This window comes from Cupressus sempervirens, chromosome 4 (assembly GCF_028749045.1).
Source record: "Cupressus sempervirens isolate cs-2001-9-10 chromosome 4, ASM2874904v1, whole genome shotgun sequence".
In the NCBI taxonomy this organism is placed as follows: Eukaryota; Viridiplantae; Streptophyta; class Pinopsida; order Cupressales; family Cupressaceae; genus Cupressus; species Cupressus sempervirens.
Window position 1 is genome coordinate 452346595 of NC_143121.1, and position 27333 is coordinate 452373927.

The 27333-nt window shown below is 37.9% G+C and overlaps 1 protein-coding gene across 4 annotated transcripts in view; it reads left to right on the forward strand.

The window, feature by feature from the left end:
• LOC149561940 (oligoribonuclease-like) overlaps window positions 1-27333 on the forward strand; it is a 65983-nt gene that overhangs the window by 20528 nt on the left and 18122 nt on the right. For all 4 annotated transcript variants that reach the window (XM_089825462.1, XM_089825460.1, XM_089825461.1 and 1 more), the window contains exons 2-6: window positions 1565-1641; window positions 2071-2152; window positions 2302-2357; window positions 4504-4590; window positions 17525-17615. In XM_089825462.1, the coding sequence (XP_089681588.1) occupies window positions 1565-1641; window positions 2071-2152; window positions 2302-2357; window positions 4504-4590; window positions 17525-17615 (393 nt within the window). The remainder of the gene's footprint in view (window positions 1-1564; window positions 1642-2070; window positions 2153-2301; window positions 2358-4503; window positions 4591-17524; window positions 17616-27333) is intronic.

The following is a 27333-nucleotide window of genomic DNA, read 5'->3' on the forward strand; positions in this document are numbered from 1 at the left end:
GGAAAGCTTATTTAATAACTCACAAACATACAGATGTTCAATTCTTATTCCAGAATGAGTCAATTCTACCAAATTCAAACAATGAAGTGGCAATCAAATATACGACTTGCTGATGAAATACAGTTATATGGGGATTTGTGATGAGCACCTGGAATCTGAGAACAACGTGGCTTGAGATGGCATAGAACCTCATGCATCAACTGATGATACTGGAAATGTAACTTCTTGTATACTTCTTGTTGCTAGCAATGGACTCAACGAGTCTTGACTTGTTGATGATTCGTAGACTTTGGACCATGCAGAGTCCTTCCTTCCTTAGTTACGACACAACTGTGGCTGCCAGCTAGGATGAGGAAAAGAAATTGCCATGCAAGGAAAGAGGCCAACACCCAGGCATGACCGACAGAATTAAAACAACTGAGGCGACATAGATAAAAATATATCCTTTCTCAACTTCTATGCCAAAGACACCCCTTGCAAAAACACTTAGGCCTATCGGGGTGCAGAATAGGCTAATTGTCAACTTTGAATTTAGCTTACAGAAGGGGACATGACACTAGTCGAATCTGGCCAAGTGCACTCGCCACTGACTTACACAGTGAGTCCAAAAGAGTTTTGGGGATTACTTGTCGAAGTCTCACCCCAAGACTCTCCGAGTCCCAAACTTGGGCTACTGAGTTCTAGGCACAGACTCTCAGATACACTTGGTGCAGCTAGGGAGGTAACAAATTAAAAAAAATTGACATTTTTTTTCACATTTTTTTGTTGAATCTTGTCCGAAACAGGTCTGAACAGCAAAATAGGGAAGGAAGGAGAGGACAAAAGCAGTATTTGAGATTCAACAACACAATATTGAAGAAACAATTCACCATCATTTTGATATTGTAGCACCTTTTAGTTCGAGGCCTGACAAATTGAGGAGGTGAAAGAGAAAGATGTAGATTGTATTTGGTTGTTTTTCTCATTCTGATGTGTAATTATATGTTAAACATTTATAAAATTCTGATGCTGTTATACATGTGAAAGTTTGAAATTAAGTGTGAATTATGAAATTTTGATATAATGAGTGTTTGAAGATCATACGACGTGTAATGTTTGAATTATGAAAAATTGATTGTCAAATTAGGATTTTATGTTCTCTACACGCATTAATTTCTTTTTATGTAATACTACGGTCTTTGTTTGGCCAAGTCTATGCCAAGTCTTCAGTCCAAGTACTATTTTGGGCTGCCGAGCTCAAGTCCTGAGAGACCCAAGTGCGAGTCCTTTTTTTCTTTTTCTATTTACATTATATGATTTCATTGAAAAGCTAGTAATAAATTAGCACCCAGTATTTCAGGACCTTCATAGTCTATCCAGTGTGCACTTGTTTGATTAAATATTTAAGTATTTTACATTCTAATTGAATTCTTTTAAAACTCATTCATTCTTATTGGTTTACTGTATGGTTTAGTTTCGCAAATAATCATTTCAACAAGATGTTTCTTAAATGAGAAGATATATCAATTTGTGCATGGGGCTACTTTGACTAATGGAATCAGAATGGCATGTCACTTGCATGCAGGTTTGGATGTTGAGAAGGACAGAATTTTGGAGATTGCTTGTATCATTACCGATGGAAAACTTTTTGAAATGGTTGAGGTAGAACTACCACCATTCTATTAATTTGGTTTTTATTGGTGTGGTTGTGCTCTTTTACTTGTTCTATTTGATTTTATGCAGTGTATTTATAATTGAACTCAACTCTGTCCACTCTTCCACATCTCTTTCCTTGAACTTCGATTATAATCATAATCTCAGGGATTTTTTAGTAGAATTAGTCTAAAGCTATGCCATACTAGACATATTTGAGTCGTACCTTTAAATTTTTTAGCCTATATTATTAGAGAAGGATACGAGTAATAAGCCTTTACAATGTATTAATGATGGACCCTTTACAAGATCTATTTTTATAGTTAACTTAGACAGTAATTGAAAGAATAAAGACATGGCCAATATGTAGCCTTTTATGACCTTTATATAGTTTAGTTCAAACAATAAAATTGTATGGTGTGTTTGACATGCTTGCAGGGTCCAGATCTAATAATACATCAGCCTGAGGAATATTTGGCAAATATGGGTGAATGGTGTCAGGAGCACCATAGTGCAAGTGGTGAGTGCATGTTGGCTTTTGTTTCAACAATTTAAGCCATTTCTAATTTATAATATTTATCGGCTAGGCGCCAAATTATCTTTTTCTGTAGCTTTCAGTATTTTTCGCGATTCATTGTATAAAGATATCTTGCACTTTCTCCCACACAGGACTTGTTGAAGAGGTTCAGAAAAGTGAAGTGACAGAAAAGGATGCTGAGCAACAGGTTTGACCTTAGAAGATAATCCTTTAGTCTCTCTAGGAGGAATTCACATATACTTAAATGAAGTTTTATAGTGACAGCATAAACAGGACAAATCATTGGGGGTATCAAAGCAGATGAATGGACCCTGAATAATGAGCATAAATTTGATCACTTGACAAGGAATAAATCAGAAACACGCCTTCGCTTATGACTTGTAAATTTAATGAAGGCTGGAAGTTGGATTGAAAACTTGTCTGAAAAAATTGAAGTTCAGTAATATGGTCTACACATAAGATAAAGCCTCAGTTTTTAAGAAAGAGAATCTTGGCGTGGCCATGTTTAAATCTAATGATCACATCAAGTCTAAGCTCATGAAAATCATAATATTATGAATGCAAAGACTCCTGGATCATGTAATGAAGTAATAAAATGGTATAATATAGGGAACTCAAGCTCATAAAGGCTTCGAATACTTGTAGGATTTTCTACTAAGAATTCCCTGTTTTAAAAATATTCTCTTTTGGAAGGAAACCATAGTAAGCCATATGCAAAACGATGGCCACTTATTCTTAAATCTCCATTCTCAAGGCTCTGATCTCTGAGGTAAGTATCAGAATTTTTTATTACTGCCACACCTTGCATCAGCTTCCTCTATGACTTGCTTCAATTGAACAGAATATTTGTTTTTTCTTGACCTCTTGTGAAGCTACTTTTTGAAATGATAGTACCTAACTGGCATCTTTATCCAGAGGAGTCCACCAAATCACCATACTTACGAATGTTTATATCTTCATATCATTTATAACTCAGACAGAAGAAAAAGGTCCAAGCCTCTTGTTTCTATCCAACCTTTAGATCTCTATGGTATGTATCAGAATTCTATAGTAGTTCCACACCATGCAGCATCCTCTTCTACATCTTGCTTCAATTGGACAGAATTTTCAGAGGTTGCCCAATTGTGCATGGGTACATGGATATGATACATGATTACGACAGATTTTGGAGGAGAGCTGGTCAAGTTGAGAGTATATATATATAAGATAAAATTGAACTTCCTGATTCACTATAATGACATATGTGTGCAAACAAGGCAGAATTGAGGTGCTTATCGAAGAAGCAGATTGGAAGGTCATTACAGTGAATCAGTAAGTTCAATTTTAACTTTGCTGAATTAATGATTTTCTACTGAAATTCATATTTACTGTTCTTAGGATTAGTGCAATCCTTGGTAGTGTGTCTGAATTGGGAGGGACAGTGACTTACTTGGCTTCCAGCCTAAAACATTGTAATCAGATATTTTGATATAATGAGTACTTTTGTCACCGTGGTTTTTTCCCATCTTGAGTTTTCTGTGTAACTCTTGTGTTCATGTGTGGATGGTATCATTACTTTAATTTTTGCTGATTGTAATTAAACTAATTCAGTTCAGAGATAGATTTAATAAAGTTTTAAACTCCATGTTGTCATTGAAGTTAAGCCTCTTGCGTAATGATATATGGTATTTTAAACTTAATTCTATATTTAGGTTGTATATGGATGAGTTCACCGGTAGCTGCACCTGTTGACAAGTTCATATGTGGTTTAATGTATTGCACCTGTTTTGATTGCAATTGAAAACATCAATTGCAGGCATTTCTTCACCTGTTTTTCATATAACTCTGCTGTAAACTTGATTGATCTTTCAACCTCTTGACTATCAGAATATTAGTGTTATCAGATTTCCACGATCCATACAAAATCGTTTCAGTGTGATCTGAAATGTCGATGCAAAAAATTACAAGAATATTATTTGAAAATATTGGATCGTAATCGTTGTTCACCAATTGTGAAATTGAATTACCAGAAAATTGAGAAATCTTTACCAAGGGTGGTAATATAAATTTGATATTTGTACTCCATCAATGATTGTAATTTGTAGATGAAAACAGTTGTACATAGCAGGAGATCTGAGTTGTGCAAGGAATTGACTACCATTCTTATCTGATTTCCTCCATATAGCTTTTGATTAGCACTTTTGTATAATCTAGTGCTAAGAATGCTTCCCTGGAAAAGCTGCATCTGTGGTGGGGGACAGTATAGATAACTTATTGATCCATCTTGTTTTAGAAATTGTATTGTTTAGCATCTAGTGTTTTTGTTTAGCTAACTACTTAATATGCTTTTGCAGGTTTTGGAATTTGTTAAGAAGCACACAGGTCCTGTACAGCCGCTTCTTGCTGGGAATTCAGTCTATATGGATTTCATGTTCCTTAGGGTACCATATGAATTTCTTTATCCTTGTCTTTAAAACTTGTTATCATTTGCAGAATCAATCTAATGTGTGGTGGATATGTTGTTGTTTGTATGTTTGGGTTTTGAACTGTGCTTGAATTATCTTGTTAAAACATCTAGACTATGGTTTGTACATTTGTCACTAGCTGACCTGGACAATATGTAGGTGGAATTATATTTAAATCTATAAAAGTCAGAAATACATGCATTGATATTTGGAACACTTTTTGTAATTGTTTTTGCTTTGATAAGTAAGTAATTTTTATGGTGGTCAATGCAGTTACTATAGACTCAACACGAGCACAGTCTTTCTGAGTTTATAATGGCCTTTTCCATTTGGTTGCTAGATCCGTTGCTAAGCTGTTAACCTATATAAATTTTATAGATCTTTATTAAGAGTGGATTTTAGCTATTGGCACTGCAGGAAAGATACTTAACATGCATGGGAAGTAGTGGTTATGTTACCAGGTTCAAGTTTGTGTGTGTGTTCGGCAAGAAAAGTTCAAAAAACATTATCAATGATAAAGCTAATGATTAATTTTGAAGAAAATAAATCAATTTTTTCTAACTTAGAATATTGAAGTGTGATGTCCCTAATTTTTATTAGCGGCTTGGTCAAATTAATTAATGAAGTAGTCCCAGAAGTGTAAATGATATTATAAGGACCTTAATTAATTATTGCATAAAGGGGACCTAATTAATAAAATAATAAAAATATTCTATATTGTAACTTTCTAGATACTTGGAGGTCTTTATAAGGTGATGGTTGGGCATTGTAAATTATCGTGGAATGTGCCTAACTTTTCTATGTATTTGTAGAAGTTGAAGGTTGAAGGTAGTTCGCATGCAATTTTGGAGGTGGAAGATCCTACCTATTCTGTGATCACAGTTGCAGTGGTTCACAACCACCCTAGTCTACAATTGGAAATATCATTCCAATATTTCACATTGTGCTTCAAATTTGTAAAGTCTTCATTCGAAGCCAAATTTGTTTGACATCTTGGTCTGAAATTATTGCAATCTGAAGTACTTTTATTATTGTAATCCCTATCTCTGTTCATTTATATCTTATGCGAATATGTACCTTGGTGGAATACCTATAGCATTAATATTCATCATTGTCTGGCAACACTACCAGGTTCAAAATAGTGCCAAAACATACCAAGCACATAACTACCAATGCTATAGTTGTACAGATATTCTGTCGAAGGGAGAAGATATTGTTGCATGGAGAACACAAAAGCATATTGTTGATTGCCATATGGTGTGTACGATTGACACATACAAACAAGTTGTCATAAGCACATTAACTTTGTGGAATGGTCGTATTGATGCACTGATTTGGCCATGTGAAGATACCTCCTAAGAGTGGGAGGGTGAACACCATACGACCATATGGTGATGAAAGGTTGCATCGCCCCTTCGAGCCAAGATCCCCTTTGGGCTGAGATTTCTTTTGGGTTGAAATCTCCTTCAAGACATTGTATTGGTATCAAAGCTGGTGATCTTACTAGTTTGTCGAGAAATAAAATTGGATCATTGCAAGAGTGATGCATTGAGTGAGCTAAGAAGAAGAGAGTAGAGACTTTGCAAGACTTTCAACGCAAGTTCGTCGTTGTTGACCTTCCTTCATATGATTAAGCAACAAGAAATACAAGCACCACTTTTGATTGAATCGCTGAAGCAAACAAGTAGGATTGGGTTATTAGTGGACAAAAGAGGGACATATCTCTCAAATGTTATATAGGATTGCGAATGAAGTATTTGTCCTTTGAGTGTAGTATACTCTATACAAATAGTTAGAAGCAAAAGATTGATAAATGACTACAGGATAAGGACATGCTCACAGATCCATAATGGGATGCAAACACGCAACATACAATGACTATCCCTTCAAGTGGAAGACACCTAAACCTTCAAGATTGCCGCAAAGGTGAAGACGAGGATTACATACATTTCATTGAACCAACACCCATTGATTATCTTGATGGAAATGCTGGCCCTATTGGCAGCCTTTTAAATGAGCATATTCTACCAGTGGTTGATGAACTTCATGGAGATGCTACTGATAATCTCTTGCAGGAGCAACTACAATTGGTTGAATAGCCTTTGGTTGTGCATGAGGCGTGCATGATTATTATCTCGCCATGTGAAGGGCTACCTCATGGAAACAACAAATTCTACTTGAGCTATGAGATTTCACAAGAGATTGATGAGCTTAATCGCATGAAGGCTTGGGATCTAAGCATTGATATATGTGAAGATTGGCTTTTATGGGATCCTAGTGACTCCAGGGATAGCAATGTTTTTATCAAAGTGGCATAGCAGAAGATTGTTGGTGATTTGCTCACCTCACCTACATCCAATTGTGTATAGGTGATCATGATGCATTGTAGAGATTTCAACAAACACATCTACTGACGTCTATGCATGGTTTGGGATCCTGGAGCTTCAGGTGGACAAATGGTCTAATGGCTGATTGCTCGAGGGAAAGCAATCTTTGGGCAGCGAGGATTTGTAATGTCCCCAATTTTCATTAGCTACTTAGTCAAATTAATTAATTTAAGTGGTCCCAGAATTTTATATAATGTTATAAGGACCTTTAATTAATTATTAAATAAAAGGGGGCCTAATTAATAAAATAATAATAAAATATTGTGGCCCATGCGTGTCGTAACTTTCTAGACAGTTGAAGGCCTTTATAAGGTGATGATGGGGCATTGTAAATCATTATGGAATGCCTTTGATTCTTTGTATTTTCAGAAGCTGAAAGCTGAAGGTAGTTCATGTGCAATTTTGGAGGTAGAAGGTCCTCCCTATTTTGTGGTCGTAGTTTCAGTGGTTCACAACCACCCTAGTCTACATTTGGAAATATCGTTTTGGTATTTCACATTGTGTGTCAAATTTGGGAAGTCTTCATTCAAAGGCAATTCTATATTCAACATCTAGATCCAAAATTATTGTAATTTGAAGCACTCTCATTATTGAATTCAATTTCCTCTTGCTTGTGCAAATCTCTTATTTATATCTTGTGTGAATCTGTACCTTGGTGGAATATGTCTAACATTAATATTCATCATTGTCTTGCAACACTACCATTTTTGAAACAGTGCCAAAGCATACCAAGCACATAACTACTGACACCATAGCTATACAAATAGTCTGCCACATGGAAGACATTTTGTTATACAAAGAACACAGAAGCATATTGTTGATTGTCGTACCGTATGTATGGTCTGTACATATAGCAAGTTGTAATATGGACATTAACAATATGGTTGTGGAATGGCTGCACGAATGCACTAATCTGTCCGTGTGAAGATACTGTCCAAGAGTGGGAGAGTGAAGACCGTACGACTGTATGATGGTGAGAGGTTGTGTTGCGCCTTTGGGCCAATATGCCCTTTGGGTTGAAATCTCCTTTGGGACATTACATGAAGTACTTAACGTATTCCAAAATTATTTAGTAGCATAATTGAATATTAGTTACCATAAATATTATAGTGTTGCATAATGCAATTGTATGTACACTCACCAAAGATACGGCCAATGGGTGAAAAATTATAACGAATCAAGGCATGCATTTTAAGATGAAATCTGTGAAATATATGAGGGCTATAAACAGTATGTGCAGACTGGATGTATTTTCCCATATAGGTCTAATAAACATATATGGAGAAAATGAAATTGGGAAAAGATGAAAAGGGAGAAGTGCAGTCATTATTTTCTGGCATGGGTTGCAGGGCAAGGAGCTTAACTGGGCATGAGTGTAAGCCGGCACAGGTCTCCTAGCACTGTTGCAATATTGCAGTTGGATCTGGAATTGAAAAGCAGTCCCGATTTTTCATGCGAACTTCTGCCTTAGTGTAGGATTGTTACCCTGGTGGTGAAGTGTCATCTGTGATATCTTCACGTGCTAACTCAATGGCTCACAAAGAGACATTTTTTGTCAATTTCAAATGATTAAGGCACTGGATTTTGAATTTTTGTCCTGGTGACATAGGTTGTAACAGTTGAGAAAATCAATTTCATGTGACAAACTGGTGAAGACTTGACAATTCTGTACCTAGTGGGATAAAACAATATCAGATACAAGAAATTCCAATTGAATAGGGACAGGTCATTACACCAGCCAAAAGTCAGAAACCCTTAATGGAACATTTTTGACTCAACGAGTTTGCTCTCTTCTTCTTCTAAGGATTGTTGTTAGGGTTCAAACAAATGCTTCTAGAGATTGGTACAAAGTTTAAATATTACAATGGATACTTCTACTTGTCTTACCATGCCCATTTCACTTTCTGATCCTATTTCATTTTGTTGCCATGCATATTCTCAAATTAATGTGTATGTTCTGTTTTTTTAGTCTTGTGCAGTCCATGCATTTTTTAATGTGCCTTCACCCATGAATATAATTGAAAATAGTTGAACAACTTTATTTAATTTAATTTTATCACTGAATATTTGTGAAGATTTTCTCATAGGATTTTACCATTTCTGATCTAGCTGCCTAAACAAAATGTTTATAATACTCGTATGTTTGGTCTGCTGGACACTCTTCATTTTGCTTGCTTCAATCGACTTTTTCTTTTACTTCCTTTGATTCTAAAGATGTAAGAGTTCAAAATGATTACTCTTAAGCTGTTTGTGTTTTACATCATGCTATTCTTGTCCTTCCACTTTTCTTTAGCTCTGGAATATTTCAGTATCATTAATTTTACCTGTTGGCTGAGATTTATTTCTTTATAATTATCATAATCATTTGGGTCCTTACTATCATTCTAAAATCATCTTTCTGAGTTTCTTCTATTCCTAAAGGGATTATTTTGGTGACTTAAAAGGAATCATGTTGGAAGTATGAAGTCCACTAGAGCAGAACAAGTGTGATGGCAATACATATTTAAAAGTCTAAAAAATTACATGTGCTAGAAGAAATCGAAAGGAACGAGGTTGATGGTTATTTAAAATCTGCAGGCAATGGCCAGCAGTCCTAGACCCTCTTGTTTGAGAAAAAATGGAAAAACGTAAGTAGTATGCATTACTTATTCTAGAACAATGGAAAAAGAAAACTAAAAGCTACTTGATTCAACTGTGAACAAAAACAATAAATAAAAAGAAGACAACAACAGAAACACATTAAACCAATGCCATTTAAAAATATTTAGTTATCTTATAAGCTTATGAGTTTATAAAAAATCAGATAACAGAGCATAGTAAGCATGACATAAGCTCATGTTTGTGACATTCTTGTGCCAATTTGGCTCAGAAATGTTTATTCAGATGAGCAACAAGGGTCTGCACAGTAACTACATCAGCAATCTCAGTTCTCAATTTCCTAGGGAGCATTTACAAATAGATGGAGCCCAAATATATGGTGTGCTGGTTCCCAAAATTGTTGGTTGAATTCCTACGACTCAATGCTGGGAATTACAACATAATTTTGGTCAACATCAGAGACTGAAACTTGATAATTTGATCTCCACACTTCAGGCTCTGTGGACCTAGGTGGGTGCACCTTTATCTTAACCCTTGACATGAGTTAAGGCTTGCCAATGCAGACTTTATGAATGATACTCTTGAGTTGGCAAGCATCTTTTCAAGGAGAAATAAAATGTGTTAATGTTTTGATTGTTAATAAAATATTAAAGATGAACTCTGCAATACTTGTGAATAGAACTTCACCAATCTGCAACTTTATATTAACTTACAAGTAGTATGCAAAGACCAGTCCTTAATCCAATTGGGCAAATAGAGTCAACATCCACATGATCTTATCACGAAACCCTCGAAGACAATGTGCACCCCATCAACTATTTGACAGAGAAAATATAAATGCAATCCTTAGCGTAAATGAATTTAACCCCTATGAAAGGAGACCAATTAGACAGATACCATAGTGCAGTATGAGAATATCTGATAATAAAGACCATGCATTACTTTAATCCATCGAACAATAGAATAGATCCAAAGGGACAATAAAGAACATGAGTAATTAGAAAACCATGTGCCAAAAGAGATATATGGAAAGTATCATTGTAGTAACTTCGTTGAGAAGGAAAAACTATTATGATAATAGATAAGTGTCTATTATTAGTCGGTAAAATTATATATCAGCCGACGGGGCCCTTCGGGAAGATTCTTATTAGGTCAGCAAGAAGGTCCGAGCCCTCCAAAAGGATATGATCCGAATGATGAAAGAATTTAAGAACATGCAGAAAGAGCTGAACAGAAATGACCTCTGGTGCACAGAATGTAAGATAGAAGGTCACACGAAGGGATCTTGTCCAAAGAACTAGTTCTGCGACATCTACCAGATCATGGGACATTCCACGAAGGAATGCCCCTTCAATATGAAAACAAGAGGACCTCAACAAGTGTTCCTGACACAGGAGGCTTTTGCGTCAGGAGGGAGCGGAAACACTAGTACAGAGGGTGCCACGTCTGGAGGGTATAGAAATAATAGACAAGGGCAAAACAACAACAATGTCAACAATAATATGGGAGCCGCAGTCAAATTCAGTATGATGTGAACAGCCGGTCAATGTTTTAATGCCGAGCATACAATTTGTGGGGCCACTTTGCCCAAGACTGTACAATGGAAAACATACCAAAGTTGCTATGCAGATGGTGCAGTCCTGGAGATCATGAAGATGCCAAGTGCTTGAAATCAGGAGTGAATCTGATCACCATCAGGACGGATGAAGAGGAGGTTCTGGAAATCATACAGAAGCAAGTAAAATTGTACCCCGACATGAAGGGGGAAAAGAAGATATTAGAGGAAGCACGGGCGAAAATGGAGAAGGTGACGCAGGCAGACAAAGCACACTTGAAGGACACTACTAGTACCTCAGCAAGAAACTGCGCGGAACAAAACATCGTACGGCAAATATTACAAACCGAAGTGCCAGTCAAGATAAATGATTTGCTGCTCACAATGCCTTAACTTCGATCGACACTCGCAAACATCGCTCCAGTTGCTAAACTACCAAGAGAACATGGAAGGGAGAAGGAAAATAGAGCAAGTACAGTGGACCCAATGCTGCTAGCCCTCTCATCTGGATGACATCCGATAGTCGTTGAGACGGAAATTTTGGGAACTGTCCTGATAGATACAATTGTGGGTGGCGGGTCAGGTGTGAATGTCTTACTGGAAGATACCTGGAAGAGGTTGGGACAGCCAACGTTGTGGTCGCCTACGTTTCAATTATTAACAGCGGACCAGCACGGTATCAAACTGTTGAGAGTCCTGATGGCACAACTAGTCACTATCGGAACACAACCGTTCTTGCTCGACTTCGTTGTCATCCCGTTGAAGAGGAGAGGATATGATGCTATTTTGGGCCGAGGATGGCTCATACCAGCAAAGGTTAAGCATGACTGGAAGAAGAATACCCTATCAATGGAGCACGGAGGCAGAAGATTCATAATTGACCTGTGCACACAAATGGCAGGTGAGGAGGTAGCGTTGTCGGATTTTGAAGGCGAAGGTGGAGAGGATGACGAGGGGAAGAAGAGAATGGAATGTGATGAAGAGGGAGTATTGAGACTGGAAGGAGGGTTAAATGAGGACGACCTAGACTCGTTGAATGGCCTTTTCCACTGGTAGATGGAGGATTAGGAGCTCTTTCCGAGCTGTAATATGTTAAGAGTTGAGGAAGGTGAGAAAGAAGAGAGAAATGAATGTCCGAAGGAATACAGAGAAGTGGAAGAAGGAAAGGTGGTTGGGAGTGAAGTTGAAGGGAAGAACATATAGTATGAACCCAGAAAAAGGAAAGATTCCACCGTACGAGTGTGCAAAAAGAAAATGTTACGGCGAACTGGAGATATAGTAGAAAGGTTCCGGCAGTAAGGAAAACACATCATACAGTCTACACAGGAAATAAAGAGGAAGGGTTTAATAAAAGCTTTAGCAGTATGGAGTGAAGGTTCTAAAATCAAGAATACAGTTATTGATGGCAAGGAGTGGCAGTCGATGGAATTCATAGTACTGAGTGTCGGGAACAAACTAGGCGAAATGGAAAACCTGAGGGAGAGATCGTGTAACTTAAATAAATTTGATGAGCGACGATTGTAGGCACAATGGGCCACGGACTTGATACAGAATAGGTGCAAAGCATGCTATGATAAACACCTCAAATTGAACAAGTTCCAACCAAAACAGCTAGTTTCGAAGTATGACAGACGGAATGAAATCAAACTAGGCAAGTTTAAAATCAAATGGGTTAGGCCATACCAGATCCGGGAAGTAGATGGTAATGGAGCAATAAAGTTGTGGACACTGGACGGGCAGGAAATCCTAAAAATAGTGAACGGCTTGAAATTGAAAATATATCAAGCGTGACTTGTTCTGTTGTCGACAAATATCAAGGAGCAGTAGAATTTTGAAAACAAAAAAAAAAAAGAAAAAAAATTGAAGGAAAAAAAATTAAAAAAAGAAGGGAAGAAGAATAGTCACCATATGATATCTTAAAGTAATCTAGGAAGCGCCGTACGGTGGTTTCCATAGCCGTACAAACTTTTTTTTAACTAATCCCATGCCCATACGGATTTTGAAGATAAAGTTCTTTGTTGGGCTGTATGGATTTTGAAGATTAAGTTCTTTGTTTGGGCACGTACGGATTTTGAAGGTTAAATACTGTGTCTGGGAACCGTACAGTATTTGAAGTATTCTAGCCGTACGAAACAAAGAGCAAGAATGGTTTTTCCCATCATACGAACTTTTGAAAGGGTTTAAAGCTTAAGTTAGCATCGTACAGAGTTTACATGCAAGAGCTGAATAATCACCGTACGGACCCTTTATTTGCTGCTATTGATGGTTGATACAAGTTTCTCTTATGGATTTTATATTGCCATACGCCAATTGCCAGGTTCATGTTTTCTAAGCATCGTATGGCTTCCAGCCCCTATGGGTTGCTAATTTTGTAGAACCATCCTAGCTTCCCATATCTGTACGGTGTCTACAGTGGTAGGATGGAGCCGTATAGTGTACAGTGAAGAAAGCACATGAATCTCACAGGAAGCAAGAAAGAGATCCATATGACATTTAAAGAAGACAATTAAACTGTACGTGGGTAAGGAAAGAAGATGCAAGACGGACATAACCAGTTCGTCATATGCTCAAGAGGAGCAAGCAAAGCATAACCAGTGCAAGCACAAATACCATACGGGAAGCAGTCAGAAGAGAAGGCAGAAGGAAGTAGTCAGAAGAGAAAGGAGCAAAAAAACAAAAAAAAACGACAATAGATTGAAACAGTTCAGAATGAGTAACGCATGATGCTCAATGGAAGGGAAGGACATAAGCAGGAGGAAAATGCAAGCAGTTGCCAGAAAGAGTCTGAGATTGGAAGAAAATGACAAAAATGGTGTATTCCATAGGCTTTTGTGTGGGTTTGAGATTGCTAATTTGGTCTTGGCACTACCCATCGACCTCGTTGGGGGCGATGCCCCCTAGACCCCCAATCGGTGTGGTTATCAGTCGTGGGAAGTGTGGCCAGTTGATGAGACTTGGAGTTGCTGCAGGCATGGAGTGTCTATGTATTAGAGGCACTTGGAGTAGGTGTTGGATGTGAGGCTGTCTTGGTGGATGCATAGAGAGCTCGGGAGGAGCTGATCATCTAGTTGGAGGTAGCACAACAACACTTGGCTCAGGGTACCCAGGAGTTGGAAACAAAGAAAGCAACACAGGTGGCTATCAAGGTTAGCTAAGGAAACAATATTGTGTTAGTAAACGTTGCAGATGCGACGTGGTTTGGAGATCAGTTTGGTGCAGACACATAACAAATGAAGTGGTGTGACGGAAGCAGATCTATCTTGCTGTAGTTAGTTAGTTAATGTATTCCAGTTGTTAATCTGTCTCGGATATTTTGTAATTTTTGTCCGGAGATGACTTTTTCTTTAGTTAATGGTTATCTGTTTGTAATATATTGTAAATATTAGAATGTTTCTAATATTTAGTTAGCTATAGTTATCTGTTAGCTTTCTTTAGCTTTCTTTTAGCTAGAATAAAATATTTTTATTCTTTTCAATCGTTTCCTAAGGAAACATCGCTTTATTATTTTGTATATATTGACCTCTTGGTCTCTTTTAATATCAAACAAATATTTACCAATTACTTTTTAATATGGTATCAAAGCCATATCTTTGAAAAGTTTCAAAAAATATTATAATTTCTTGTTAGAAATTTTCAGAGCAATATTTTTCGAAATTATATTCTGTGATATTGGCTTCTTATGGCCATTTTTTCTACAATTGTCATCTTTTTTTCTGCACGTTTCCGCCATTTTTTGTGAAAGACACCACCCTTTTAAATAAATAATTCCAAATCCAAAAACTGACTTAGTTTATGCCATTAAGTACCATTTTACAAGTTCTTTAGGCATATTAGAGGTAATTTAAGGCTATTTTAGGGGTATATAATGGATAAATGATCCAAAAATGACGTAAATACCCCTTCTAGTGCTTTATAGTCCATTATTTATGCCCATAATTATATTTACATTTTGATTTAATATTCTTCCACAAGGGTAACACATATTAGTGATATTACTTATCCCTCTTACTCTTGAATGCATGTTATCTTAGTTCACCTTTATTCATCTTTTACTTCTTATCTATGACTTCAGGCATTTTGCATAAGTGGTCACTTCTCTATCTCGTTCATATGCCAAGACTTCAATTCATTACATTATTCTTTTATGGTTTATTACTTTTCGCACATATATCCACCTCTTAATCGTTTGATTTGTCACATCATCAGAGTACTTGATTTGTATTTTAAGTTATTAAATTAATTATTTGTCCTCTTAAAACTCAGTGAAACTCTTTTTTCCTTCTCGCGCCTCCGTCTTGGGATTATTTCCAAAATTAGAATTTCACCTGTTCTTTTCAACTATTTCTCCAAAATCACAATTTCGGAATTCATCTTTTTAGTCATTAGCAAAATTGCGATTTCAGAAACCTTCTTAGTTACCAGTGAAATCGTGACTTAGGAATCCTTCTTCTTAGTTACTAGTGAAATTGTGATTTCAGAATCCTTTAAAGAGCTGATATCTGAAATCTCTAAGTCATTGCTTTTTTGCTAACTTTATATTTTGGACTCTCCGAAATACCGATATTTTGCCTTTTTGTTGATAGCTTGATTTCCTTCACCCGAATTGGCGAAAATGCATCAATTATTTTGTTTTCGGACTTTTTCATAATATTGTCTTTGCTGCTTTCTACTCATTGTGACTTACCCTCCACAATAGGGTCTCTTTCCCTTACCATTTGCCCCTTATCCCTGAAGGGGTCTAGCAATTGTCCTCTCTTTGCTACCATCAAAACCTTAGGGCTAGTAGGGATAGAAACAAGTCTAACTTGGGAAGGGCTACTGAGGGTTGAGGGAAGAGTAATAGACCATTTTAGGAGTCAAATCCTCGGAGGGAGAAGGATATCTCTCCTTACTAAGGTGCAGAGGTAATGAGGAAGAAGCACGGTAGTTGCTGCAAGTGGCAATCATAGGCTTCAAGATTAAAACATGTTTAATAAGCCTAAGGATGAGATAATGGTGCAAGGTGGTGGCCCCAATTCCACTACTGATTTAAAGAACAAAGTACTTGAGAGAGGATAACCAAAATAATCGGAAGCACACTAAATGATTGTGAAGAAAATGACTCAACAAAGTAAATGATGAGTGTAAATGCTTGAAGCAGTCCTCAAGCATAACTCATGGTATGGATCACCACTATGTCGCATTGTTGTGGAGGAGAAAACCTAGCATAGTGCATTAAAATCCTTTTAACTTATTTGCCAGACTTGAGGAACAAATTCAACACTTCTGCCTTGTTCTTCTAGTCCTTGTAAATCTTCATCCCATTCATTGATAAGCCAAAAGTTCGGGCTATCAGCTTCTTAGAGATCTCCAGTTCATTTCCCCTTATTCTAATCAGTCTTAAATTCTAGTTTCTGGCAAACTCCACTAAGAATGTAGCATCAAACCCGTTAACCCTTTTCCTTGTATTTAGAACTAAAATAACACAATTTAAAAAAGATATAATTTTTAAAATTAAGTACAAAATACAATATGTTGAATATGCAATAACAATCCATTGATTTTATTATTTATCTGCTGATTATAATATAAGCATAATTTGTTTTTCAATGTTTCATTGATTATTCAATCAAAGTTACATACTAAGTATTTTTGACTGAGTATACTTAAAGTTGCCAAAACAAGAAATGTGGCAGCATGCATACTACATAGTTACATTGAGTGAGAATCTTAGGAATTAGAGTCATCTAGTGGATGTCTTAGAAATTAATCCCCATAGTTAGAACTACTCCAGTCAAGTGCCTCTTGTGGTGGGACACTAACTAGTCACCATCTCATCCCTCATCATTTTGCACCAATTCCTTGGAATCGACATTTCACAATGCTGCTAGCCTTTACTTGTGTAAAAAGCTAACTTGGGGCTGAGAGGCTGGATATGATAAATCTGATTAATCTGGATGAATTTTCAATAAATATCCTCCTTATTATCAAGTGACACATAAGTAAACTATAAATATATTAGTTATTAACTTATTCGTGAAGAATATGGTCAAGGTTTTCTTTGCTAAAATTTCAAGCATAGATGGAATTGAATTATTTTCGATGTCTAACTGGAAGTCTATGTAGTGATGCTATCTTTTTGTAACAAAAATGAATATTCAACATTTTTTTCTCCATTTTGTGGATGCTATTTCATTTCTATGGGCAATTAAACTGATGTGCAGATGTACCAAGTTGTAATATAGATTACTTGTTTTCCATATTAATTATTTTTCTTAGACTTGAGAAGAAAGCAGCAATCAGACACGAGGTTTCATGCCTGCATTATTTTTTGTTAATTTACATTTTATCACTGACAACATTAAATTTGACTGCTTTTTTTTTTCTGCAGAAGTACATGCCACTCTTAGCTGATGCGTTTTCGCACGTGCTTGTTGATGTTAGTAGTATCAAGGCACTATGCTGTCGCTGGTATCCAAAAGGTAACTTCTTTCGTGCTTTATTTTTTGCTATGTTCCCATGGTTAGGGAGGCTCCCTGTTTTCTATGCTGAAATATACCGCTTAGCTTTTTAAGACAATTGTATGAAAATCCAGATTTATTGGCAGATACGTCTATTTTTCAGACCCTTTTACATCAGAACAGTAACAGATAGGAGCTTTCTTTTCAACTAAGCATACTGAATAACACTTGCAAGATGTAGATTTCACAACAGTCTGATTCAATAAATGGTCTGTTACTTCAAATAATTAGAAATTACAAGAGGTACTATTGATCAGATTAATCAACATATACAAGAATAGTTGCTAGTGTTAGAAATAGGAAATATTGAGAGGGGTTGCCGGGGGGGGGGGGGGGGGGGTGTGTGTGAATCAGTATTCCACAAACTTTTGCCCAAATATGGAGATATCAATCACAATCTTACAACTCGCATAAATAAATAAACTGATTAAGCTGAACAGTAAACACAACCATAAAGCAATGCAACACATAAGACCATTATTTGTTAACTAGGGAAACCCTGGCCAAGGGAAAACATCAGTGGGGATGGTACCCACAAAATGATCCACTAATCAAAAGTATCGTTTGAAAGATATTGACCCTGTTAGGAGTTTTACATCTGTATAGTGTCTCGGTCCTTGTTAGAAGCCTCGACTCTGTCAAGAGTTGTTAATACAATTACAAAAATGTATGCAAAATGAGCCCACTGCCCAAACATGTCATATACAATGATAATCTGTATACACAATGAGTAGATACAATAACCTCTTTCTCAATGCTGATATCTTCAATATTGGATTTGATCTTTATAACTCACCAACTTTGCATACTTTGCCTTTACATTGCTATAATCATCAAGTTTGTATCACAAAACAGTAGCATAGTTATCACACTAAACACACTTAATTTCGCATTTCAAATCTTTCCTTTATACCACAATATTCAATAATTATTCACTGTTGGCCTTCATGCTTCCACACGTGTCCCAAAATACAAAATTATACTTTGCCCACTTAGGGTTAACCTAGGATGTCATCTCTAATTAGTCAAGTAATTATTTTGGTAAACAAAATAATTCCTTAACATCAATTATCCGATTCCTTAACTCCATCTTGTTTTGTTTGTGCATATCTGCAACTAGTAAAACCTTAATAACTCTTCTGTAGAGTATAAATATCACTCAAGTTGACAGAGATATAATAATCATACAGAATAACAAAATTGAGATATACAAGTAAAACATATAATGAACCATTAATACCACAATACTAGTAGGCGAGGAAATAGTTTTTTTATTAATACCAAAAACAACATGTGTACATTGACAATATTCCAAGTACTTATAGAAGGGTCAGTTGGTTGGAAACCAATCGACACATTCCCTCACCTCCCAATTACCTAGTTTGACTAGCTTTAACAAGTACTAAACACAATATTTAGTTTATTTCGATTACATCTATCCCCCCCCCTCCAAGAAGAAGTCGTCTTCCAGATGACTGCTGAACATGAAAACGACAAAAAATAACTTTGACTTCAAGAAGAAAGATGAGAGGACATCCCTGTGCTTGGAGCTCCCTGCAATTTAGCTTTCTCTATTTTCCAAGCTTCTTGTATTGCAACTTTTTCGGCTTCCCCCTGATGTTGAAGATTCTACATTTCTAGCCCCCATGCCTTAGCCAGGCTTTTTTTTTCTGTTGAAGTTCCAAGAAGGTTCCTTGAAAGGAAACTTCCATAGCTACAAGGGCCTCCATGAGAGGTGGCGATTGTTCCTGTCCACTAGAAATGATAGAATTGCTTGTCCATGTAGTGGCCATGGCCTCTGAATATCCACCTTGCTCTAATAGTCCCCAATTTGTATGGCAGCTAGTCTGCATAAGTGCGGCCAATGCTTCTGTTGCTATTATGATAGCTTTTAGGTTTCGAGACCTAGCCTGTTGCATGAGCTCCCTAGTAGAATGCTCCATGACATGCAACTCGGTGAGAAACAACTTTGCCTTGGCTGCAAAAGAAGCCGTGTTCGGGGGTTCCCCACGCTCGCTTTGTATCTTTACTTGTTCCTCAGCAATTGCTTGTAGAGGGGAAGACACCATCCATGCCTTCTTCCTCGAGTAACTTGTTAGCCTCCTCCAAGACCGTATCCACCATAGCCACAATCGTCATACTTTCTTGAGTGTGGACTTCCCCTTTTTGTTTATCCACTGCTCCTATTGGCTGTACCGCTAGAGCAACTAGATGTACTACTTCTGGGCTGAGAGGTGTTTGCAACCTCACTTTATGCACACACTTTTTTTGGCATCTCAAATCTATTACTTTAGTATAGGAGTGCTATTTTGGATAGATTAGTGACGCCATCTTCGGAAGTGATATTTTGAAAGCCCCCCATGTCAGAATTTGTTGCCTGTCGCCTGCTCCTTCCTCTTCTCTTGCTTGATTTGGTTCAAAAATATTTGTTGTAGCAGTTCTTTCGGGATCACCAATCATGTTATGGTAAATCTCAAGAGATTTTGATATTTTAGTTGGAAGCGGCCCCTCTGCAGGTGGTAAGAAAGTAACTTCTTGTGGAGTCCCCTGCAAGTGACTTAGGTGGATTTCTGTCTCCTGTGAGTCTGCAGAAGATGAATCCGTATCGCTGCCCTCCTCTTCTGAACTCTCTTTGTCCTCTTCATCCTCTTCAAGTGTCTTAGCCACAACTGCTTGTTTCGGTTTCTTTTTCTTTCGTTCGCCCCCTTGTGAGATCCTACACTCATGGTATCCATATGGAGCTAGAATGTCATAGTAGGCTTGTAGGGTTCCACCCTATTAGCCGGTATCAATCTCACTCGGTGCTCGCTGCTCACCTAAGTCCGTACTGCTTTTAAGAATAATGCCACAACATGATGGGGCATGTAAAAAGCTCTGTGTTTCAACTCCATGGATTCCCGAAGTTTGTTAGAAAGAAATTGAGCCTAGTTATATGTTTGTCCTTTACACAGTCCATCCACTATGGGCAACATCCAAAGGGCAATGTCTGAAGTGCGGCTGTCGACTTTGAGCTTACTTTTCACCAAATTTACAATACATCGCCATTCATCATTTACAGTGAAAATTTTCTTGAGACCCCTACTGTTCTTCAAATTTCCTTTCCATTCCAGACTTGTAAGATCTTTTTGGCACATTAGTTTCAATCACTTCTTGTCTTCTATTGTCATAAGGGTTTTTTCCAGTTCCTGCCCTCTATCGGGAATTCCAAACACCCTACTTATTTCTTCTGCTGAAAAATAAATTGTCACCTCCTGTTGGAAATGTTGCACTGTAGATCTATGACATGATCTCTCATAACATGTGATTAAATTCCGTAGTATAGGTTCAAACTCTTTTAATTCAAAAATTGGCATGAAAATTATTTTGTCTACTTCTACTGTGCAAAACACCTTTTTCAGAGGATGATCCGCTTCTGCTTTCTCCCACTAGGTGCTGCACTTGCTTCCCATCACACTTTCAAATGTGATATTCTCAGCCGTGATTTTCTGTGCCATTTTGCCCTTGCTGTTTGTTCTCTTCCTTATCTCTTTCAGTGCTTTCAGTGCGACAGGCTTCTTCTTTTTGGAATCAATAATGTTCTCTCTGCTGGGGTTTCCTATACTTAATTTCACCATTGCGTGGTAATACCTCACTTCCCAACAATTTTTGTTTGTTTGTATGTGCCAAGTGTGCCAACCATTCGTGTGATGTGTTGTTATGCACCCTTCCACATGGACCTTTTCTTGCTTTTGTACGGCTGTAGTGTCTGCCCGTACAGCTAAGGAGTAAATGTTTTCGTACCTACTGACAATGAATAGTACGTAGGGATCTGTTATGGAGTATGTGTTCTATACAGACTCCTTGCCTGGTGTCCTTCATATGGCCATTTGAAATGCTTGCTAGATGTCTTCCTTCTGTACGACAATCTGAACCTCTTCCTTCTGTACGACAATCTACAAATTTATTGCTCCACGTATAGCTTCCTTCGTACACCTTCCCTCCTTCTAGGTCTATACAAGCTGGTTTCCTCTTGTTCTCCTTCGTACGACTGCCTGTTATTCCTCCCGTATGGATACCTGTTTCTCCTCTTGTACGGATGCCTCCTCCTGCTCTATGACTAGCTCCTCCTTGATTACTTCCTCCTGCAGTACAGATGCATGTTTCTCCTTACGTACAGATGTTTGTTCCTTCTGTATGGATGCTCCCTCTTGCCTTACGGCTAGCTTCTCTTGGATTGCCTCCTCATGTTGTACGGATGCCTCTTCTTAGCGTACGACTACCTTCCCCTTCCCTACGATTGTCGCTTCTGCTCCTTGGGACTGCCCTCGTACAGCCACTCTTCCCTCTCTATGTGCACGTACGGCTGTTGCTTCTTTTGGGATGTGAAGCTTGCTGTGAATTATAATAAGTGTGGAGCAACCTCTTTATAGGGAGAATGTTTTCTCATTGGTCACTTTTTGCTTTCCTTGTTTATTTCCTCCTTCCCTACTTATAAAATAACTGGTTCCTTGTTTATTCCTTTCTTCATATACTTTTAACTTAGACCCATTTACTAGGTCTCCGATAGGTTCACTATCTAGAGTAGATAACTTTATTGGGTCATTCTCTTTATACTCTGTGTAGCCCTCTGGGTAGCTTTCTTCCGACTGAGATTCTTTTATTTGCAACATATTACATTTTGCGTGGAAAACTTCATAGTCTCCCATTTGCTAGTGAAATAATCCATTAAGGGAATTTGTGTTGTCATATGAGCACCCCTTCCTCATCTGGTTCCATCCCTTCATAGTTTTCTCCTTCGGAGTCTGATGCAAGTCCTGACTTATCGACTGGTTCCTGAGATCTATGATGTACTTCCTTCCTTTAGTCTCAATAGATAAGAGTGTTCCATTTCCAGTTATGGGTAGCTTTTGCTGTGACCAACCATCCCCTGCCTAATAAAGCATTGTACGCTTTCTTCTCTAAAGTGATGACCACAAAATCTAGAACAAATTTTTGTGTACCAACTATGACCTTTTGTCCCATCAAGGTTCTTATACTTTTGATTCCATGTTGATCGGCTCCCACTAGTTGAAATGTCGGTGGCCAAAGTGTAGGTTTCCCTATTTCCTTCCATGTTTCTTCTGATAAAAGATTTACGCTAGAACCTCCATGAACAATGGTATTTGAAAGTTTGAACCCTAATATATCCATCTCTACTACCATTGGTGGTCTCCCCATTCCTATAGTGAATAGAGTATTGTCTTCTTTCCATACTTCTCCTTCCTTCTCTTTCTTTGAAGTTGTCCCTTTCAGGTTTGCCCCTTGAGTTAGCGCTACCTGCAATTGGGGTAATGTTTCTAATAAATCAAAGATTCTTATTGGGATAGTGGTTTCCAGTACTTGCCTCACAATATTTGGTACATCCCTATTGGAAGTAGGCCTCGTTTTTCCTTCCTCTTCCATGCTATCTCGAATGTCCTTTGCTTCTTGAAATCTTTCCGTCTCCGTGGTAACATCTGGATAGGTTAATTTTCTAGTTTGCATCTTGGTGACTACAAGAATTTCTCCTTTTGGGTCTTCAATATCTATCATATTTACCCCCTTCTGTTTCAGGCAAGTCACATCCTCATGATTGCCTGGCCCACACCATTTACAGAGCATCCCTCCATTTTGTCCTCCGCTTTGGCAATCTTGTGCAAAATGTCCCCATTCATTACATCTCCTACATTGGATCATAGGCCTCCCCTTGGAATCATACTGGATTGGACGTCAGGATGTGTTGTTATTGTTGTTGTTGTTGCTATTATTATTACTCCCTCTCCTGTTATTTCTATATCCTCCTAGTGAGGCTCCTGTATTTGTATTCTTCAGAGGAGTGGAGGGTGGTCTTGATGCAGTGCAAGGCAAGAGAATCCCCAAAGGAGATGTCCTAGCCCCCAACAAATAACCACATAGTGGAAACACAACAACGATGCAATTTTTGACATCAAATCACAACTCTTTATTCATAAAATAACTGTTACATGTAATGTGCCGAGTTGTAAGGCCTTCTCGGTTACGGCCAAATACAATAGCAATTACAATAATAGTTCTGCAAGATCCCTCAAGATCTAATCCAAACCCAAGCTAGTCCAGATCCACACTTTGGTAGAAAGCTCCAAGGAAAATCTGAACTTGTGCTCGCAAGCCCACCATGCAATCTCCTTGTTTTCCAAGACGCAGCTATTAGCTCTTCTCAAACTTTATCCAAGATCCAAGTGTAAACTATCTCATATTCGGCGTTCTGTCCACACACTCTAAAAATCTTCTCTCACTCAGCTACTCCATCTTCCATGCTCTTCTCCAAGTTGGATGATAATCACAATCCTGTTGTAAATTGCCTCACATTCGGCGCTTTGTCCATAGATTGAGGAAAAACTCGCTCTTCAACTACTCTCTACACTCACTCCTCCAAATGAAAGAACAATGACAGGACAAAGCCCTCTACTTATACCAAACCAAGTCATAAGTCAGTCACTAGCAAGTTATAGTAAATAAACCCTCAAGCCACTAGTCGGCATAGCAAGTTACATTAAATAAACCCTTTAGTCACAAGTTACATTTAGTAATGCCACCTATTAAATGCTTTTTCCCTCTTTTGTCCATTTTTATTTATTTTAATTAATTTTTTGTCTAATTTTCATCACTTTCTCTCTCCATTTTAAAAAAAAAATTAAAATAAATTTTTTTTCCCTCTTTATTTTCTAATGCAAGATGCTCCTGCATCAAGTGTAGTTTGCTCCCCTTGGGTCAGGGATACTTAAGTGCTTTGTCTTTTTAAATTGTAGGGACAATCTTTAATTGTGTGCCCTAGTACCTGGCAAATCTCGCAAAATGCTTTCTCCGAGCATGCTCCTTTTGTATGGCCTTCTTTTTCACCATTAGTGCACCAAAGTTCTCTCTTTTCTTTCTTTTCTTCTTTACTCCTTGCCACTTCCTTCATCAATTGCCTCAGGTCTTTTCTTAGGGCTTGAATGGTTTTGGATTCTTCTTCGCTTTCTTTGGAACTTTCACTTGCACTTCCATGCTTTCTTGCCTTGGGAAGTTTTACTCTCGCTTTCTATGTCCATGGTGCGAGTACATGCATCCCCAAAGGTTGATGGTGGGATTGTCTTCATATTTTTCCTAAGGGAAGTTGTTAATCCTTCAATGAACCAAGTTTCCCTTTTAGCTCTTTTAGCTTTCTACTAAAGGTTTTAACCGATTCACTCTTCGCTTGTCTTGTGTTATAAATCTTGGTAACTATTTCATCATCGTCCCTTAGGAGTCTGAATTCTTCCTCAAAGGTTGTGCAGATATTACTCCATGTGTTTTTCTTTGCTGCCTCCAGATCGGTATACCAGTCAATGGCTATACCCCTTAGTGTGGCAGGGAAAGCTTTTAGCCACTCAGCTGGGTCATTTTCTTTGTTGGCTTGCCATATTGTTATGCATGTTTTACAATGGCGAGTGGAATCCTCAAAGCCGTCCCTTGTGAACCTTGGTAATTTTTGTTTGTCTATTGCCATTATATGGGGCTTTTCCCCTCCTATCGGAACACCTCTTCCGGATGGAGCACTTCCTCCCAATGGAACACTTCCACCTGATGGCACACTTCCTCCTAACTAGAAGTTCGCTTTTGGCGAGGAACACGATTCTTGATTACTAACAGTATCCTCTTCTTCTTGACTTTGTTTCTGTCAGAGATCTCTCTATGCAGGTGTCTCTAGATTTTTGTATACCAGCTTCCTTGTTGGTGTCTCCGAGATGACCAAATTTGCTATACCTTCGATTGTATGCTTGATTAACCCTTCTTGGATCTTTGTGGAATCCCCTTGTCCTCCCCTTGAGTTATGATGTCTCTCCTCCTACTGATGTAGACGTAGTGTCCTCAAGGCGACTTTTTGCTTAGTTTCTTCTCCTTGTACCTGCCTGGGATATATGTTTGGAATCAGGGGCATGAATCAGTTTTATTGTCTTTTCCCTTTGTGTCTCAGCTCTTTCCTTTTTTATTCGTAACAAATTGCTTGCTAATAAGCGAGGAATCTCTCCTAGGAGATCGTACACCGTTGGTGGCACAGAAAGTTCGTTGCATACCGTACCTTAGGGACTGCTCTCATGGGCTTTCCTTTGTATGTATTGATCAACCAACTCTCTAGGTCATCACTAGATCATGTGTTAACTGATCTTCCCAGGTTATTTCCTCCTCTTCCAATCACTATTTGTTACTTGGATGAGCGGTACAAAGGCCCTTTCCATTACTCCATCTTGCTGACCTCCAAGTTTGGACTTAGGCAACAACGCCAAAAATGTAGAGTGAAAATATCACCCAAGTTCACAGAGATATACTAATTGTACATAATAACAAAATTGAGATACACAAGTAAAACATAGAATGAACAATTAGTACCACAATACTAGGTGGCGAGGAAATGGTTTCTTTATTAATACCAAAAACAACATGCGTATGTTGACAATATTTCGAGTACTTATAGAAGGGTCGGTTGGTTGGAAATCAACCGACGCATTCCCTCACCTGCTAACTACCCAGCCCGACTAGCTTTAACAAGTACTAAACACGTTAGTTACTTTATTTCGACTACATCTTCTGTACTGGCCGTATTGACTTGTGCACTTAGGTACGGTATCTTGACATACCATTCTATCACCAGGTAACTGCACACGTGCCAATAATGTCTTTGTGAAGCCTGCCAATCAAAACTATGCCTGTTGTGACAGATAATTTTAATGATACTTAGACAGTTTTCTAGGTCATCATACCAAAACTACCTCTTCATGATCTGCTCAGTCAATACTGAATATATGTTGCCATAAATGGCAACCTCATATCATCTACCGTAGCCAAATTGCCAACAACACACCTTATACCAATGATGTCCAGATCAAACAATACATCCACTGACTGGCATTCCAACTAGCAGCTTCCATGGATTTGTCCAATCCTAACTAACTCAGGTGAATGACGATATCAATGCTAACCTAACAGTGCACACCAACTGCAGGAAATGTGATGGTACCAATATCTCCTCCTATTTCGTATCTCCTTCAAGACCCTAAGGATTTCCTCCCAGGTGACCTCCACACATTTCAAGGCAACATCCCTTCCAAGCTGTGGACATTTGGACATAGACGAAAATGACAAAATTTAGTGAGCAGTGAAGAGTGCAGGTGAGGGTATCATCCCACCTGTAACTCATCCCTTCAGATTGTTGCCCCAGTGAGCAGACGTACCTGAAGACTATTCTTCCAAATCAATGCTTTCATCTCAACTCCAACACTAGTTAACACTCTTGCTCATCTAAGTTGGCCACAATGGGAAGAAGTAAACCGTCATACAAAATATTTGATCAAGTTGGCCAAGCAAGGAAAAATCGTCACAAACAAGTGTTGGCCTAAAGGGGATGTTGAGTCAATTAAATTTATCTAATAATTTTATTTATTACTAATTTATTTAATAATTAATTTATCTATTTAATAGAAATGGAAGTAGTTGGTCTGACTGACTGAGCATCTAACGGTGGTCATTACATATGCTTAGGACATCTACATGGAGATGTAGATTTGAAAGATTGATTTTATATTGGAAATTTCTCATAGAACATATCTGTGTGCTAATAATAATGAGATCGATCTTCAGTCTGTTGCTTGTGTATGTCTCGTTGTTGATGTTTTGTAGCTTCAGT